The sequence below is a fragment of the Octopus sinensis genome, linkage group LG15 (assembly GCF_006345805.1).
Source record: "Octopus sinensis linkage group LG15, ASM634580v1, whole genome shotgun sequence".
Classification (NCBI taxonomy): domain Eukaryota; kingdom Metazoa; phylum Mollusca; class Cephalopoda; order Octopoda; family Octopodidae; genus Octopus; species Octopus sinensis.
Window position 1 is genome coordinate 54,707,136 of NC_043011.1, and position 18,383 is coordinate 54,725,518.

At 39.6% G+C, this 18,383-nt stretch overlaps 1 protein-coding gene across 2 annotated transcripts in view; it reads right to left on the reverse strand.

Annotated features, from left to right (window-relative positions):
* Nucleotides 1-816: 816 nt before the first annotated feature.
* The window catches only part of LOC115219761 (helicase POLQ-like), a 32,402-nt gene continuing 14,835 nt past the window's right edge, over nucleotides 817-18,383 (reverse strand). For both annotated transcript variants that reach the window (XM_036509753.1, XM_029790004.2), the window contains 11 exons: nucleotides 16,952-17,106; nucleotides 15,705-15,944; nucleotides 14,433-14,574; nucleotides 13,472-13,576; nucleotides 11,383-11,635; nucleotides 9,861-10,018; nucleotides 8,584-8,682; nucleotides 6,967-7,140; nucleotides 4,505-4,618; nucleotides 2,644-2,778; nucleotides 817-1,434 (listed from right to left, as the gene is read on the reverse strand). In XM_036509753.1, coding sequence (XP_036365646.1) covers nucleotides 1,210-1,434; nucleotides 2,644-2,778; nucleotides 4,505-4,618; nucleotides 6,967-7,140; nucleotides 8,584-8,682; nucleotides 9,861-10,018; nucleotides 11,383-11,635; nucleotides 13,472-13,576; nucleotides 14,433-14,574; nucleotides 15,705-15,944; nucleotides 16,952-17,106 — 1,800 coding nt within the window. In that variant the 3' untranslated portion in view covers nucleotides 817-1,209. The remainder of the gene's footprint in view (nucleotides 1,435-2,643; nucleotides 2,779-4,504; nucleotides 4,619-6,966; nucleotides 7,141-8,583; nucleotides 8,683-9,860; nucleotides 10,019-11,382; nucleotides 11,636-13,471; nucleotides 13,577-14,432; nucleotides 14,575-15,704; nucleotides 15,945-16,951; nucleotides 17,107-18,383) is intronic.

An 18,383-nucleotide genomic window follows, 5' to 3' on the forward strand; every position in this document is an offset into this window, starting at 1 on the left:
TGAAGTCAGATCAAACCCAGTACACGATGATTGCAAAGTGAATTTCTTAAGCATCCGACCATGACTGCAATTTTGTGTACCTCATCGTCATGGACATCATCATCATCATCCTTTTACATCCATTTTACTTCTCAGCATGGATTCAATGGGTCACTTTAGATGGGTCACTTCAATGGGTCGCTTTAGATGGGTCAGAGAAACACGTGCATTATTTAGATGTGTCAATACATACATGTGTCTGTGTATGTACGTGTGTGTATGTGTGTATATGTGTGTGTGTATATGTATGTATGTGTGTGTGTGTATGTGTACATATATGTATGTGTGTGTGGATGTGTATGTATTTGTGTGTGTATGTGTGTATATGTGCATGTATGTGTGTGTGTGATGTCTGTGTTATTAAGAAGATCACTTTGCAACCATGTTGATCCAGGTTCAGTCCCACTGCACAGCACCTTAGACAAATGTGTTCTGTTAAAGCTCAGGGCCAACCAAAGCTGTGAGTGGATTTTCCAGGCAAAAACTGAAAAGAAGCCAGTTGTGTAACTATATACATGTATGTATGTATATGCATGTGTCAGTGTGTGTGTGTCTTAGTCAGGGTGTATATTCCAGGTGTGCTAGGTGCCATTGCAAATGGCAAATTCATTATACTCATTAATTTAATCATAAATCTTACTGGTAAACTTTTGTTATACCCCTGCTTGAAATTTGGTGGCACAATAACCATCATACGTCACTGGTCTCAGTGTGTGTGTGTGTGGTGTGTGTGTGTGTGTTTGTCTGGACAATGAGAAACACTCAGAGTCAATTTTAAAACTAATAAAACATCATAAAAGCAGTGTCATTTGTTTGCAGTCTTCCAAGAAAATGTCTGAAGGGAGGAAGAGAAGGGGAGGAGAATATTACCATGCTTGGGACCAGGTGGGGTGGGGTTGGCAACAGGAAGAGCATCCAGCCAGAAAAAAATCTGGCAACAAAATCTGACTGATGCAAACATGGAAAAACAGACATTAAAACAATGACAATGATGATGATGATGATGATATTGATGATATATACAAAACATACATATATATACATATATAGATGTAAATGAGATATGTGTGTGTGTGTTCATATGTATACATATGGAGTGTCAAACATGGAAATAGAAACAGGAGATAAAAAAATAAATATTTCTCTGTGATATTTGAAAGAAAAAAAATTCTACAAAACATAATCATCTAGAAGAGAATCAGGAATTTCATTTTGGATTTCATCAAAATCACTGCCAGACAATACTGTTGGCGATGTTTCGTTGGAGTCCTTGTTTTTAACGTTCGAGGTTTCTTCGCTAAGTTTCTGTTCAGTTTGTTGGTTGGCAAATTCAGGAATGGTGACCAGTTGTTCAATTTCTTCTAACAAAGCTTCTCTCTTTTCATCTAGAAGCAGCTACAAGACAAAGCAATAAACAATAATTAGATACACTGAACCCTTTTGATACCAATTCACCCAAGATCATCCTTCATTCTTATTTCTTTATTGCTCACAAGGGGCTAAACATAGAAGGGACAAACAAGGACAGACAAATGGTTAAAGTTGATTACATCGACCCCAGTGCGTAACTGGTATTTAATTTATCAACCCTGAAAGGATGAAAGGCAAAGTCGACCTTGGCAGAGTTTGAACTCAGAACATAAAGACAGACGAAATACCTATTTCTTTACTACCTGCAAGGGACTAAACATAGAGGGGACAAATAAGGACAGACAATGGTATTAAGTCGATTATATCGACCCCAGTGTGTAACTGGTACTTAATTTATCGACCCCGAAAGGATGAAAGGCAAAGTCGACCTCGGCTGAATTTGAACTCAGAACGTAAAGACAGACGAAATACCGCTAAGCATTTTGCCCGGTATCCTAACGTTTCTTATTTCTTTACTACCCACAAGGGGCTAAACATAGAGGGGACAAACAAGGGAGGCAAACGGATTAAGTCAATTATATCGACCCCAGTGCGTAACTGGTACTTAATTTATCGACCCCGAAAGGATGAAAGGCAAAGTCAACCTCGGTGGAGTTTGAACTCAGAACGTAAAGACAGACGAAATACCGCTAAGCATTTTGCCCGACATGCTAACGAGTCTGCCAGCTCGCTGCCCCGAGACCACCCTTCATTCTGTGATATCTAGGATATAAGCTTTGTTTTTTTAAGCTGAACAAAACTAAAAGCTTCCATCAAAATTCCAAGTTACTTTACGTCCTGAACATCAGATGAATAATGACAAAGTTATACGAATAAGTTCTTCATTTTTTTCAAAATAAATTGAAACAAAACAATGCATTTTAACAGAAATGGACTGAAATATCTGAGGAAATATAAAAGCCGTACCAATTTATTACAATAAAGCATAGGAATAGTTAGGTAGTGGTAGCTATAGTGGTATGAAAACAGATGTAGAAATGTTGTAGTTTATGTCATAGTATATAGTAGTGATAAAGAGGCGTGGTAGTGCTTATAGTGGTGTGATAATAGACTGGATGAAAGCTGGACGATGGAACCAATAGGATAAGAAGATAAAGCACAAAGAATGAGTGAGAGTAAGAGAAAGAGCGAGAAAAAAAAGATCATGTTGTGGTCATTTGGTAACTTATTTACCTGCGCTGAAGCGATAATCTGTCGAGCAAGTTTCTTGGACATGTGTTCTATATCTTTCACCAAATCCTTCACGCTAGCTTTGGCTACGAGTGCCAACGTTTTATAGCCAGCATTATACAGCTGGTGAGCACGGCCCTGAAACAGAAACAAAGCAAAGATATTGGTCAGTTAATGAGAGCACTTACATAGGCGTAGGAGTGGCTGTGTGGTAAGTAGCTTGCTTACCAACCACATGGTTCCGGGTTCAGTCCCACTGCATAGCACCTTGGGCAAGTGTCTTCTACTATAGCCTCGGGCCGACCAAAGCCTTGTGAGTGGATTTGGTAGACGGAAACTGAAAGAAGCCCGTCGTATATATATATATATGTATATGTGTGTGTATGTGTTTGTGTGTCTGTGTTTGTACCCCCAGCATTGCTTGACAACCGATGCTGGTGTGTTTACATTCCCGTAACTTAGTGGTTCGGCAAAAGATGCCGATAGAATAAGTACAAGGCTGACAAAGAATAAGTCCTGGGGTTGATTTGCTTGACTAAAGGTGATGCTCCAGCATGGCCGCAGTCAAAATGACTGAAACAAGTAACAGAGTACAGAGTATATAAACACACATATATACATTTAGTGTTAGGAAGGGCATCCAGCCGTAGAAACCATGCCAAATCAGATGAAATAAACGAGGACTCCATTCAAGTCTATGTTCTTTTCTTTCTTAATATTGATGTGCTCTTTATATTATGTTGCAGCCCTCCTCAGGATGCATAGGATCTTATATGATCACACAACGGTGAGTGTTTAATCCTTTAGCATTTAATCCAGCCATATCTGGCCCAAATATTCTACTAGCTTTTTTATGCTAAAACTGGCTTGATCCCACCTCTCACACCTACCCTACTATGTCATTCTAAAAATTTTACAAGTACACCATTGAAATCTAGAAGCTCTAAGATACTCTTTACTCTTTCCTTGTTTCAGTCATTTGACTGTGGCCATGCTGGAGCACCATCTTTAGTCAAGCAAATCGACCCCCAGGACTTATTCTTTGTAAGCCTGGTACTTATTCTATTGGTCTCTTTTGCCAAACTGCTAAGTTACGGGGACGTAAACACACCAGTATCGGTTGTCAAGCGATGTTGGGGGAACAAACACAGACACACAAACATATACACACAGACATACATATATATATACATATATACAACAGGCTTCTTTCAGTTTCCATCTACCAAATCCACTCACAAGGCTTTGGACACTTGCCCAAGATGTCACGCAGTGGGACTGAACCTGGAATCATGTGGTTCGTAAGCAAGCTACTTACCACACAGCCACTCCTACGTCTATGATTAATTCAAAACAATGTGAATAACTAGGATTACATTTGACAAAAGAAATCAGAATGCTAAAGGGTTAACGTGATTAACAGCAATATGAGGTGAAACCTGAAGGGTAAAATCTTTTCATACTGAGCACAACCATTCCTCTGTGTGTGTGTGCGTGTGTGCATGTGTGTGTGTGTGTGTGTGTGTGTGTGTTTATGTGTGCGCTACTGTCTTCTTGCTTTGATATTTTGTGATAGTTGTAAGCAACTGTCAACCTCATTCAAACAGTGTCTTTCATTTCCAACCTTCTGTGAGATGTCTGGTTGGGGAGATGGGAGGGGCGCTGATATTACCTTGCCTGGAAACAGGTGAATGTTGTTGGTGACAGGAAGCAAATTCCATCAGAAGCAATGATACAGAGAAACGGGGACATTAAACAATGACGATGGTGATGACGACGAAGAACTATCATCATGACCACCTCTATGTCAACTGACGATAAAACTTAACCCAGACAACAGACAACAAGATGAGATGATGCTTACCTTTTTCACTCCAGGTATCTCTATCAGTGGAATAAGATCAAGAATGGTGCTGTATGACAGTTGCTGAATGAATGGCTCAAATAAGGCACTGAGGCCCCAGAATTCTTTCATTTCCTGCAATATTTACAAAGATTCTTTCACAATATGTCAACAACACATTATTATCTACATTATTTACATTTGATGGATATTTGTCCTCATCTTGTTTGTTGTTAACACAACGTTTCGGCTGTTATATCCTCCAGCCTTCTTCAGGTGTCTTGAGGAAATTTCGAACCTGGGTTCTCATTCCTAGGGTATTTTTCGATGTTATCATTATTATTATTATTATTATTATTATTATTAGTGTTCAGGTCACTGCTTGGAATTGAACTCGGAATCTTGGGGTTAGTAGCCCGCACTCTTAACCACTACGCCATATGCCGTGGGTCAGGTTCAAAATTTCCCCCAAGACTCCTGAATAAGGCTGGAGAGTATATCAGCTGAAACGTTGTGTTAGCAACAAACAAGATGAAGACAAATATCCATGAAATGTAAATAATGTAAATAATGTACATAATTCCTCATCTCTTAAATACAGAACTACATTATTATTTGTTTTATAAATTACAAAATTCTAACTGATTAGCATTTTGATTACACCGTCAAATGTAATGCTTATTATTTCCATTGTTTTTAATTAATAATTCATTATCCCATAGCTTTAAGATTTCAATGTTGTGATTACTTTTAGAATGATATCGTCCATGCCAGTGTCACATAAAAAGCACCCGCTACTCTCTCGGAGTGGTTGGCATCAGGAAGGGCGTCCAGCCATAGAAACCATGCCAAACCAGATTGGAACCTGGTGCCACTCTCCAGCTTACCAGTTTCAGTCAAATTGCCCAACCCATTCCAGCATGGAAAGCAGACGCTAAATGATGATGGTGATGGTGATGGTGATGGTGGTGATGATGATGATGATGATGATGATGATGATGATGATGATAAAGATGATGATGATGATGGTGATGATGATGATGATGATGATTATGATGGTGATGATGATGGTGGTGATGATGATGGTGGTGATGATGATGATGATGATGATGATGATGATGATGATGATGATGATGGTGGTGGTGATGGTGATGATGTTGATGATGATGATGATGATAATGATTGTAGGGTAGCAAAGTTAGATCTGGCCAGTTTGAACATAAGACAGGAAAGATATTTTGACCAGATGTGGTCAGTTTACATACTGCTAAAGTGTTAAACCAGTGGTTCTCAATTTGGGGTGTCCATATGATCCCTAAATTACTACTGTGGATCCCCATCATTGTCGTTTAATGTCCGCTTTCCATGCTGGCATGGGTTGCATGGTTTGACTAAGGGCTGGCAAGCTACAAGGCTGCGCCAGGCTCCAATCCGATCTGGCAAAGTTTCTACAGCTGGATGGTCTTCCTAACGCCAACCACTCCCACTACACTCATGGAGTGTTTGGTGTTAGGAAAGGCATCCAGCTGTAAAAACTCTGCCAGATTGGATTGGAGCCTGGCGGTGCCTTCTAGCTTGCCAGCCTTCAGTCAAACCGTCCAACCCATGCCAGTATGGAAAGCAGACATTAAACGATGTTGGGGATCCACAGTAGTAATTTAAGGGTCCATGAAAAAATGTTACATTGGATGTATTTACAGCAAGAAACAACAAGGGTTTCTTTCTCTGACTTTTTACAGAGTTCAACTTATTTTGGGTGTTAAACAAAATAAGAATTTTGAAAGAAGAATCTATAAAACTAGTTTTTAAAAATCAAATGGCTTTAGGGGTCCAACAGAATAGAATAGAAATCAAAGGGGTCCATAGATAAAAAAAATTGGTTGAGAACCCCTGGGTTAAACGAAAAAAAAGAACTAACTTGAAACTTACATTTATGCTTGGTTTTATGTAATTTCAGTGAATCTACATTTTACACATTAACAATTAGCAACGCAGGTTTTTCATTTATGTTATGGACCTGATTTCTTGAGGATTTTAAAAGATGGTAGGTAACCAAACTTGGAATTTAAATCAAGATAATGCCAATAAAAACAATGAAGCAGACATATTATAAAATTTAAAGGCAGCTTCGGGTTTCACAGTTTGTGCAAGAACCACCATGCATATAGAGAAAAAAATGCTCTCCAAATTTCTAATATTTAAACTTTCATACATACTGTTGATACCTTGGCATTAGGAAGGGCATCCAGCCACAGAAAACCATGCCAATTCAAACTGGAGTCTGGTGCAGCATCCCACCATCCCAGCCCAGGCAAACCATTCAACCCATCGCAACATTGGACTATGGATGTTAAATGATGATGATGATGATGATACCAGCATGGAAGGTGGATGTTAAACAATGAAGATGATGATGATGATGATGATGATGATGTGCAAGAATTCAAAGGAACGTTGTTTACGCATATGTAACATGCACAAACCTTGCAGAAGTAAGAAATGCATGTAGCAAAACTCGAAGCACTGCTGACCAGATTCTGCACAAAACCTCTTGGCACTTGGAAGATTTCAGCCACTTCCCAGATGGTCTTCTGTTTCCACACTTCAAACAGCATCAGGGTTAGATAAAATCTGTTCACAGCAAATTCATCAACAGACTACAAGATAAACAACAGAGAAAAAGAAAAATTGTGGCAACGAGTCATACAGTCTTCAGATGCTGAAATTTTGAAAGATATTATTTACATTATTTACATTCGATGAATATTTGTCCTCGTCTTGTTTGCTGTTAAAACGTTTCGGCTGATATACCCTCCAGTCTTCATCAGGTGTCTTGAGGAAATTTCAAACCTGGGTTCTCATTCCTAAGGTATTTTTTGATGTTATTATTATTATTATCATTCAGGTCACTGCCTGGAATCGGATTCAGAATCTTGGGATTAGTAGCCTGCACTCTTAACCACTATGCCATGTGCCCACGTAATGTTCTCTTTCTCACACACACACTACAATGCTTACAGAAGGCTACTGAATTGTAATCTCTATGTTGCTTGAGGGGAAGGTAAAACTTGACAAACTGCTTCTCCCTCTGTTGTTGGACTACAGTGGTGTTTGTTTAAAAGAGAGAGATTATGACTGTGATAAAATAATGAAAGCAATATTTACTAAGCAAGTGAGCACTATTATACAAAGAAATAGACATAAAATATAATTGGGAATCAAATGTGAAAATATTATCAAGAGACTAGCAGAAAACAGCCTGGAGGGCAGTCTTTCTGCTATTTCAATGAATAATTTTTTTACATTAGAATAAACTGTGGGTTTTACAAATAGCAAATTAAAACTTGAAATTAAAACATTGAAATGAATATCTATTAAGTAATTATTAGTGAAAATAGAGGCAAGAGAGAGTGAGAGACTTGTAAATGAATAATATTGTTTATTAAACATTAAAATCTACTCTGCAGTGAATGCAATGAATATTTAAATTTGTGAAAAACTTGTAGTCCAAATATTCAGTAAACTTCAGAAATCAAATTTACCCGGAATTTCTTGGAACATGAATTTATAAAATATTTCCAGACAGTCAAGTCTTTGATAATTGCTTTCTGTTAGTAACTATAACATACCAAATTAATAAGCATCTTTCTCCACTATAATATATATACACACACACACACACACACACACACACACACACATACATATACACTCTCCCAAAATTGTGGAGGCACATGGCCTAGTGGTTAGAGCAGCGGACTTGCAGTCAAGGGATCGTGGGTTCGAATCTCAGACCGGGCGAAGTGTGTGTTTATGAGCGAAACACCTAAACTCCACACAGTTCCGGCAGAAGGTAATGGCGAACTTCTGCTGACTCGTTGGCCAAAACTTTCTCCCACTCTTTCCTCCTGCATCTTACAGCTCACCTACAATGGACCGGCATCCCGTCCAGGTGGGGAACCTATACGCCAAGGAAACCGGGAAACTGGCCCTTATGAGCCAGGCATGGTTCGAGAAGGAACAAACAAACTCTCCCAAAATTGCTGGCCCTGCGCCAAAATTTGAAACCTGTATTAAAATACTTTTTTAACAGTTCTTACCTGTTTCACCACTTGACCAGAAGCTTTCCGAGCTACAAAGTTCACAGTGACCCCCATGTGATTGGCAACAGAGAGTTCATCTGATTTTAGGCTACTCAGCTGAAAATATATACATACAACAGACAGCCATACATTAATACACATATATATACTGTTAAAACTGAGATGTGAATAAACAATTTCTTAGCAAATTCTTTTGGTCATTCCATTGTCTGTGGAATTGCCAACAAAATTCAATTGATATCATCACCATCATCGTCATTTAATGCCCTCTTCCCATGCCGGCTTGTGTTGATCAGTTTGAAAAGAGCTAGCAAGCCAGAGGGGAGTGCCAAGTCCCACTCTCTGCTTTGGCATGGTTTTCTCAGCTGGATACTCTTCCTAACACCAACCACTTTCCAGAGTGTGTTGGATGCTTTGTTTACATGGCACCAGGACCAATGCGGTCACAAAGTAACCCACAATACTACTCCTTCCCGACTCAACTGACATGGGGAATAGTCCTGATGGAGGTGGCTTTGTGCCAGGTGATGAGAGGTTAATGCATGATAGGGGGACAAAAAGAGGTGCCTTGCTGCTTCACTTGGAAGAGAGGGGGTGAGAGAGAGAAACAGGGACAGACAGATAGACCAACAGATACAGAGAAAAGATGGTGGTGAAGATGTGTCAGTGTATGCTCTCAAGGTACGGAAAAAAGGTTAAGGTTACCAAGGTTGCCTTACTGGCACATGTGCCAGTGGCACGTAAAAAAATAACATTTGAGTGTGGTCGTTACCAGTGCCGCTGGACTGGCTCCCATGCAGGTAGCATGTGAAAACACCTTTGAGTGTGGTCGTTGCCAGGACCACCTGACTGGCCCTCATGCCGGTGGCACGTAAAAACACCCACTACACTCTCAGTGTGGTTACTGTTAGGAAGGGCATCCAGCTGTAGAAACACTGCCAGATCTGTCTGGGCCTGGTGCAACCTTCTGGCTCACCAGTCCTCAGTCAAACCGTCTAACAAAGAGACAGATGCAGGGGTCTTTCAACAACAGAGGGGGCATCAAAGGAAGAGATCCAATATCAAATAATGAAAGGTTAGAGTGTAAAAGAGAAATAGAGAGGCAGAAATAGGTGTCTTGCTATAGAGGGGGTACATGGAGAGAGAGAGAGAGAGAGAGAGAGAGAGAGAGAGAGAGAGAGTGGTACAGGAAAGAGGCCAGAAACATGTATAAGTATAATGAAAATATACAAAGTCAGAAACTAAAGAACCTGAGCCCAACTAATAAGCCATACCTGTTTGAAATAAATTATCCAAGAAGGTGTTATTGTAGAGACAATGTCATAGGGCGTTGTAAGGGCCAGCATGTGTAAATAGTTGGACACAACCAACATCTCAGTGGACTTCTTTAAATCATTATACAGCTTGTTACTGATATCAATATCAATGGACCCTGAAATAGAAAGGTTACACAATGTACGTGTATTTAAGGAGAGTAGTGTGAAGCAGGAATAATACTACAATTACACCTACTATTGTACAGGTAACGAGAAAAAGTAAATGAGGCCAATATATATATATATATATATATATATATATATATATATATATATATATATATATCTTTATATATAAAAGAAAGGTTGTGTGTCTGTCTACTCCGATTTAGATTCCTAACTACTCCCACATTTTGCAGTGCAGTTTAACCAAAACCGGGTATCTTATAGTCGTGATTCATATCGAGCCCTTCTGGGTATAAGCGCACGTCTACAATGAGTCTACGATTTTAAAAATAATTTACGATCATTTTTTTCCATTTTAATGCATATTTTTTTAATATAAGGGAAGTAACTCTCTAAAAATGTCTACGATGAGTCAACGATTTAAAAAAAAATCTACCATAATTATTTTTTCCATTTTTAATGCATTTTTTGCTATTTTTTGGCTATAACTCTCTAAAAATGCTTTAAAGTTATTTCCCTTACAAACCCGAGCAAAGCCGGGCGATACTGCTAGTATATATATATATATACATATATATATATATAGTTGAAAAAAGATTAGAGATCTATAGGAATCAAATTTTTATGTATAAAAGATGGAAATGGAAATAGCACAGAAGTAAGTTTAAAACATTTCAATTTAGGAGGGAATTTAATAACCTCCATCTTTTATGTGTGTGTGTGCGTGTGCATGTGTGTGTGTGTTTGCCCCCCCCCCATCACTGCTTGACAATCAATGTTGGTACCATCTACTACCTGTCATTTGCATCTCTTCTCCATTACCGTAAGGCTTTGCTTCCTGATTGTGCTCCAGTCTGGACAATCCGATCCAACCCATTAGACTCGGAGGTCTGACTTGCAGTGGTTCAGTGGGCTAAAGACCGTTGTAGTGACCAGCAAGTTGTTGGTTTTACATTGGAGTGGCCATCTTCAATACCTAAAATACCTCACACGCCTGGAGAGCTCTAACTGGTGTTGCTGGAAGGGTGCCAAAGAGGGTACTGGACCACCTTAGAAACTCCACCCCGTGATCTGCAGCTGAAGGTGACTCCTTCAGCCTTTTCTTTTCTCAAGGCACTCACAAACCAAAGAGGATTTATGCCCAGACTTTCTTCCATAACATGCTAATTTACCCACAGCCAGGACTGGACAAATGTAACTACTCCAGGTCAGTGAAGACCTGGAAACAACAGTGGCCAAGAGATGGTTCCAAACTCCTCAAAACCTTGGAACTCCTGAATCAGGGACCGCTACGGGATGCAGTTTAAAGTTAAACAAAGGACAAATATTGAAAATTAAGTCAGCATTAACCTACCTTTATATACTGCCCTTCCTAAATCACTGATATCCAAATTAAAATTAGCAGAACTGGAACTGTTTTCTGCTTTATCATCAGCATTTTCTACAGGTGAAGCAGTATTTCGTTTCTGTTTAACAAGGCCCAAGTCCAGCAGGGACTGAAGGCAGTTTTTCGTTTGTTCATTCATATCACATTCCAGTTCTTTACTTTGGACACTCAACAAGCTATTAGAGATTATTGCAAAGAGACTTGAAACATCTGTAGCAATCTGTGAAGAGAATCAAAAAAAATTCTTCGATATTTTTATATAAAACTTCCACAAATAGTGTCATACGTTTAAATTGATCGTTATCATCATCATCATATTTTAAAAACGCCCAATGACAATTAGGGTTCAGCTGAATAAAATAGGAATCAAGGGTCCATAGTTACAAGAATTGGTTGAGAACTGTTGTTCTAATTCCACTGCTAATATTTTACTGTGAAACAGTATTCTATTTTCCCTTATACAGGCATACCTTAACTTAGCAACTTCAGTTGTTTTGAGTTATTTCTTTTTTGACTGTCATTTTTTTAATGAAATTAATGGAAAAAAATAAAGGAGTGGCTGTGTGGTAAGTAGCTTGCTTACCAACCACATGGTTCTGGGTTCAGTCCCACTGCATGACACCTTGGGCAAGTGTCTTCTACTATAGCCTCGGGCCAACCAAAGCCTTGTGAGTGGATTTAGTAGACGGAAACTGAAAGAAGCCTGTCGTATATATGTGTATATATATATATATATATATATATATATGTGTGTGTGTGTGTGTGTGTGTGTGTATGTTTGTGTCTGTGTTTATCCCCCCAACATCACTTGACAACCGATGCTGGTGTGTTTACATCCCCGTAACTTAGCAGTTCAGCAAAAGAGACCGATAGAAGAAGTACTAGGCTTACAAAGAATAAGTCCTGGGGTCGATTTGCTCGAGTATAGGCGGTGCCTCAGCATGGCCAGTCAAATGACTGAAACAAGTAAAAGAAATAACAAAAAAGACTCAATTTTCAAAAAGCTTTCTTCATATTATGTTGTTTCTCAAGTAAAGTTCCATGTTTTGGAATCGTTTACCTGTGTAAGCTGAGGTATGCCTGTCCTGCTTTTCGTTCAAAGAGTGAAAGATTTTGATTCCCAGTCAGTTGACAGGTTGTCATCATCATCATTGTTTAATGTCTGCTTTCCGTGCTGGCATGGGTTGGACGGTTTGACTGGGGACTGGCAAGCCAGAAGGCTGTACCAGGCTCCAATCATTGATCTGGCAGTGTTTCTACAGCTGGATGCCCTTCCTAATGCCAACCACTCCAAGAGTATAGTGGGTGCTTTTTACATGTCACTGGCACAGGAGCCAGTCAGGCAGCACTGGCATCTGCCACGTTCAGATGGTGATTTTTACATGCCACTGGCAGAGGAGCCAGTTGGGGCAGGGTGGCTAGTATCAACCATGTTCAGATAGTGCTTTTTACATGCCACTGGCATGGGGAGCCAGTCAGGTGGCACTGGCAACAGCCCACACATGAATGGTGCTCGTTGTGTGCCACCAGCACAAGACCCAGTCAGGTGGCACTGGCATCGGCCACAACTACAATTTCCATTTTAAAAAGCGCTATCCGAATCATGGCCGATGCCAGCCCCGCCTTGACTGGCTTCCGTGCCGGCGGCACGTAAAAAGCACCATCCGAATCGTGGATGATGCCAGTGCCGCCTCGACTGGCTTCCGTGCCGGTGGCACGTAAAATGCACCAATCTGATCATGACCGTTGCCAGCCTCGCCTGGCACCTGTGCAGGTGGCACATAAAAAGCACCCACTACACTCACGGAGTGGTTGGCGTTAGGAAAGGCATCCAGCTGTAGAAACACTGCCAGATCAGACTGGAGTCTGGTGCAGCCTTCTGGCTTCCCAGATCCCCGGTCGAACCGTCCAACCCATGCTAGCATGGAGAACGGACGTTAAACGATGATGATGATGATGATCGTGATTTTAATTTTTGATTTTACTTGTCTCAATTAGAATAAACCAACGGAATGGCAAATCTTTAGCTGAAAGCTTATGGTGGAATTGTGATTACCTGAAGACCAACAAGAGACAGGATTAGCAATCGAATCCCTTTGCCATCATCAAATGCCAGACTGCTGTGGCAACTTTCCATTGGCTTACTGATCAGATCTTTAACCTGAAGGAAGACAAAATAGGAAAAATAAAAACAAAAACAAAAAAAAAAACATTACAGACTTAATAAATGAATTTCATCATCATCGTCATCGTCATCATCATCATTATTGTTTTAATGTCCATTTTCCCACGTTCGTATGGGTCAAATGGAATTTTCTCTAGTTGGATGCCCTTCCTGTCATCAACCCTGACCTGTCTCCAAGCAAGGAGAAACATATCTGGCCCCCGTGTTTCCCACAAAAGACTGGAAGTGTACACCCTCACTTACACGACAATGATACTCATTTATGACCATTACATAATGTCAAGACAAGAATACACACACACACACACATATATATAGATACATACACACACACACTTACACATACATACATACATACACACATGTGTGCGCACACGCAATAGGTCTTTACCAGTTTCATCATTATCATCATCATCATCATCATTTAATATCCGTTTTCCATGCTGGCATGGGTTGGACAGTTTGACTGAGGAATGGTAAGCTAGGGAGCTGCACCAGGTTCCAATCTGATTCGACACGGTTTCTGTTGGAAATGTTCAGCTTTCTTGAAGTCGCATCGATACAACACCCACCCATATATCCTTTCCTACTCTAGGGCACAAGGCCCGAAATTTTGGGGGAGGGGACCAGTCAATTAGATCAACCCCAGTATACAACTGGTACTTAATTTATCAACCCTGAAAGGATGAAAGGCAAAATCGACCCCTTTGTACATATTCACGCCAAAGTAAATTTAAGGTGAACATCTGAATAAATTATGTAAAAATATTTTTTTTACATCTTTAAGAATCCACAGAAATTTAGTTTGCAGAACCTTAACAAAACTCCTTACCTTTTCTTTGTCCCTTGGTGCAACTATCAGAATGCTTTCTCCTGATTCATCAATACCTGCTCTACCGGCTCTTCCAATCATTTGTAAATACCGAGATCTGCTGATGAAGTTCTTACCGATATAAGGGCTGCGCAATATGACTCTAAGCAAAAAAAACAAAAATAAATATTTGAATCTTGTAATAGACGCTGCTCTATAGTAAAAACTTATTAATATATTTAATATAAGGTGGCAACCTGGCAGAATCGTTAGCACGCCAGGGAAAAAGCTTAGCAGTATTTCATCGAGTTCTATATTTAAGAGATGAGGAATTATTTACATTATTTACATTTGACGGATATTTGTCCCCATCTTGTTTGTTGTTAACACAACATTTCAGGTGATATACCCTCCAGCCTTCATCAGGTGTCTTGGGGAAATTTCCAACCTGGGTTCTCATTCCTAAGGTATTTTTCGATGTTGTTGTTATTATTATTATTATTCAGGTCACTGCCTGGAATCAAACTCGGAATCTTGGAGTTTGTAGTCCGTGCTCTTAACCACTACGGGCATATGGCACAGTGGTTAAGAGCACAGGCTACTAACCCCCAAGATTCCGAGTTTGATTCCAGGTAGTGACATGAATGATAATAATAATAATATTGCATAAACCAGTAGATTGAGAGAAAGATGTACAATTATAAATTTACAAAGTAAACTTTAAAATTTCTTACCGTAAATCCTTGAGTATAGTCCGCCCTTGAGTATAATACGCAGGGGGATTTTTAGGGAGATGTACCTCTGAAAAACCTAAACCTTGTGTATAATACGCACCCTTTCTCTAACTTAAGTCGTGCGTAATGAAGCCAGCAGCACCTGATCGAACAAACACTTCCACACATGCGTAATACAATAATGGTGATGTTCTTAACTGTTATATGGGAATGTAAATATGTTTGCAAATTGTTTTTGTTACATGTTATACTGTGTTCTGAATACTTTTATTTTAATAAATGTTGCTTACTGCAAGTTATGGATGATTCTTTTATGACTTCATTGCTTTCAGGCTTAGCTTAAGGTATTTTCATGCCCGACATCACAAAATGCGCCTGAATAAACATTGCCGGACAGCAAATGGAGACTAGGACATTGCTTAGAAAATATTTTTCATTTTTAACCTCGTATATAGTACGCACTAGGGATTTTGACTGTTAAATTTTGGGGAAAAAATGCAGATTATACTCAAGGATTTATGGTACTTTCATTTTGAATGATAAATAATTCAAAACAAACCGTTTAGCAGGAAGATTGACGCCTGCCGCCAATGTTGAGGTACAAGCTAATAAACACAGAATGTTAGATGAGTATGCATCTTCTATCAACCTCCGTTCATCACTTGTAAGCCCGCTGTGGTGGTAAGCAATACCAAAAGGAATTGTTTGTGCTAATACTGGGCACAAATGGCCATTGTTGTCAGCTTTCAAATCTTTCAGCAGTTGCTTTTTTTGAGATTTGTGAATATCTAAGAAGTTCCTGCAAATAGAGATGGCCAAGATATAGAAGAAAGGAAAAGACATTAGCTGCATTTAACAAAAAGATGTTCCATTAACCAATGAGGGAATTTTAGCTGCTTCACTAAAAGGAAGCACCGTCTTTAGAATGAAAACTGCAGGCTTATAGCACCAAACCAGAAGACTAACTTAGCTAGAAATACTAATAAAATGAATCATATGGAAGAGTATGGAAGAGAATGATGGCTGAAATGGGGTTCCTCAAAAGGATCTTTGGAGTAACATTACTTGACAGAGATTGGGGAGCAGCTACTTCTCCACACTGAAAGGTCACAGCTCTGGCACTATGGACACATGATGAGAATATCACAGAAAAGAATTGCAGGATCCTTTTCTGTTTGGCTGCCACTTTTTCAATTTCCTCAATTTCTGTTCCAATTCATTTCATATTAGGTGTAATGGTGTAGTTTTGTATGCTAATCATTGACATATAGTAAATCCAAACAAAACGATGAACAAACACAAAAAAATAACAATGCAAGGACGTGGTACATGTGAAGTATTAGCAGATGCTCAGGGAAGGAAAGAAAGGTGGTTTTATGTTTCGAGTAAAGCTCTTCTTCAGAAACAGAGGAAAGTCCAATAGAAAAGGAAGACAGAGGTAAATATATATATATATATATATATACATGCATATACACATATATACATACACACGCACACACACACATACATATATATAGATATATATCTACACACATGCACATATATACATTTGTGTGTATGTGTATCTTTGTGTTTGTCCCTCCAACATCACTTGAATACCAGTGTTGGTTTGTTTATGTCCCTGTAACTGAACAGTTTGAGAAAAGAGTTTAACTGAATGAGCACCAGACTTTAAAATCAAGCACGGGGGCCAATCTGTTCAACTAAACACTGCAAGGCTGTATCCCAGCATGGCCGCAGTCCAATGACTAAAACAAGCAAAACGTAAAATATAAATCAAAATGATATAAAGACATTGGATACCTTTTATATTTGGCCAACATTTTGGTCAGCATGGTGGCCACATTTTCACAGTTTTTCTTTGTGGAACAAAACACCAGACAGGAGTTGTCAGGAATGACTTCCAATACAAGACCCAGCAGATGGTCAGGATCTATTTTGCACATTTCTTTTTTGTACTGAAATAAGGAAAAATACAAGAATCTTTAACCCTTTAGCATTGAGGTTATTCCGTCAATGTGTAATGCTTATTTATTCATTGCTTTGAAATTTATTATACATCACCTTATAGCTTCAAGATTTCGGTGATGAAGTTGTTTACTTTTAGAATGGCGTTGTAGGGTGGATGCAGGATTCCAGCTCTAGTTGGTTTGGACATAAAACAGGTGGAATGTGGTAGCTGGACATGACCATTTTCAATACTAAAGGGTTGAAAAAAATATCAAGAGGTTCAAGCTGGTCGGCCGAGTTGCTTTCCACCATGATGCTGTGCCTTGAATGGAGTTCACAGAGATTGTCGGGTGCCTGGCAGAGACCAACATATAGGCAAAGGTGTGGCTGTGTGGTAAGAAGCTTGATTCCCAACCACATGGTTCCGGGTTCTGTTCCACCACATGGCACTTTGGGCAGGTGTCTTCTGCTATAGCCTCGGGCCAACCAAATCTGTCTTTTCTGTCTGCTTTAAGGCAGTGAGCTGGCAGAATCGTTAGCATGCCGGGTGAAATGCTTAGCGGTATTTCGTCTGTCGTTACGTTCCGAGTTCAAATTCCGCCACGGTCGACTCTGCCTTTCATCCTTTCAGGGTCAATAAATTAAGTACCAGTTACACACTGGGGGCGATGTAATCAACTTAATTCCTTTGTCTGTCCCCTCTATGTTTAGGCCCTTGTGGGCAATAAAGAAATAAGAAGCTTGCTTCCCAACCACATGGTTCCAGGTTCTGTTCCACTGCATGGCACCTTGGGCAAGTGTGTGTCTTCTACTATAGCCTCAGGCCGACCAAAGCCTTGTGAGTGGATTTGGTAGACGGAAACTGAAAAAATCCTGCCGTATGTGTAGGCATGTATGTATGTATGTCTATCTATGTGTGTGTGATTTTGTGTTTGTGTTGTATTTATCCCCCACCACTGCTTGACAGTCAGTGTTGGTTTGTTTACATCTTCATAACTTAACAGTTAGGCAAAAGAGTCTGACAGAATGAAATACCAGACTTAAACAACAAAACATGTTTACTGCTCTTGTGAAGTAATTGCAAATCTTCATCTCACCCATCAATGCAGAAAAATGAGAAGAAATTCTCATAGGGGTAGGAGTAGCTGCATGTTAAGTAGTTTGCTTATCAACAACATGGTTCGGGGTTCAGTCCCACCATGTAGCACCGAAGGCAAGCGTCTTCTACTATAACCTCAGGCTGACCAGGGCCTTGTGAGTGGATTTGGTAGACGGAAACTGAAAG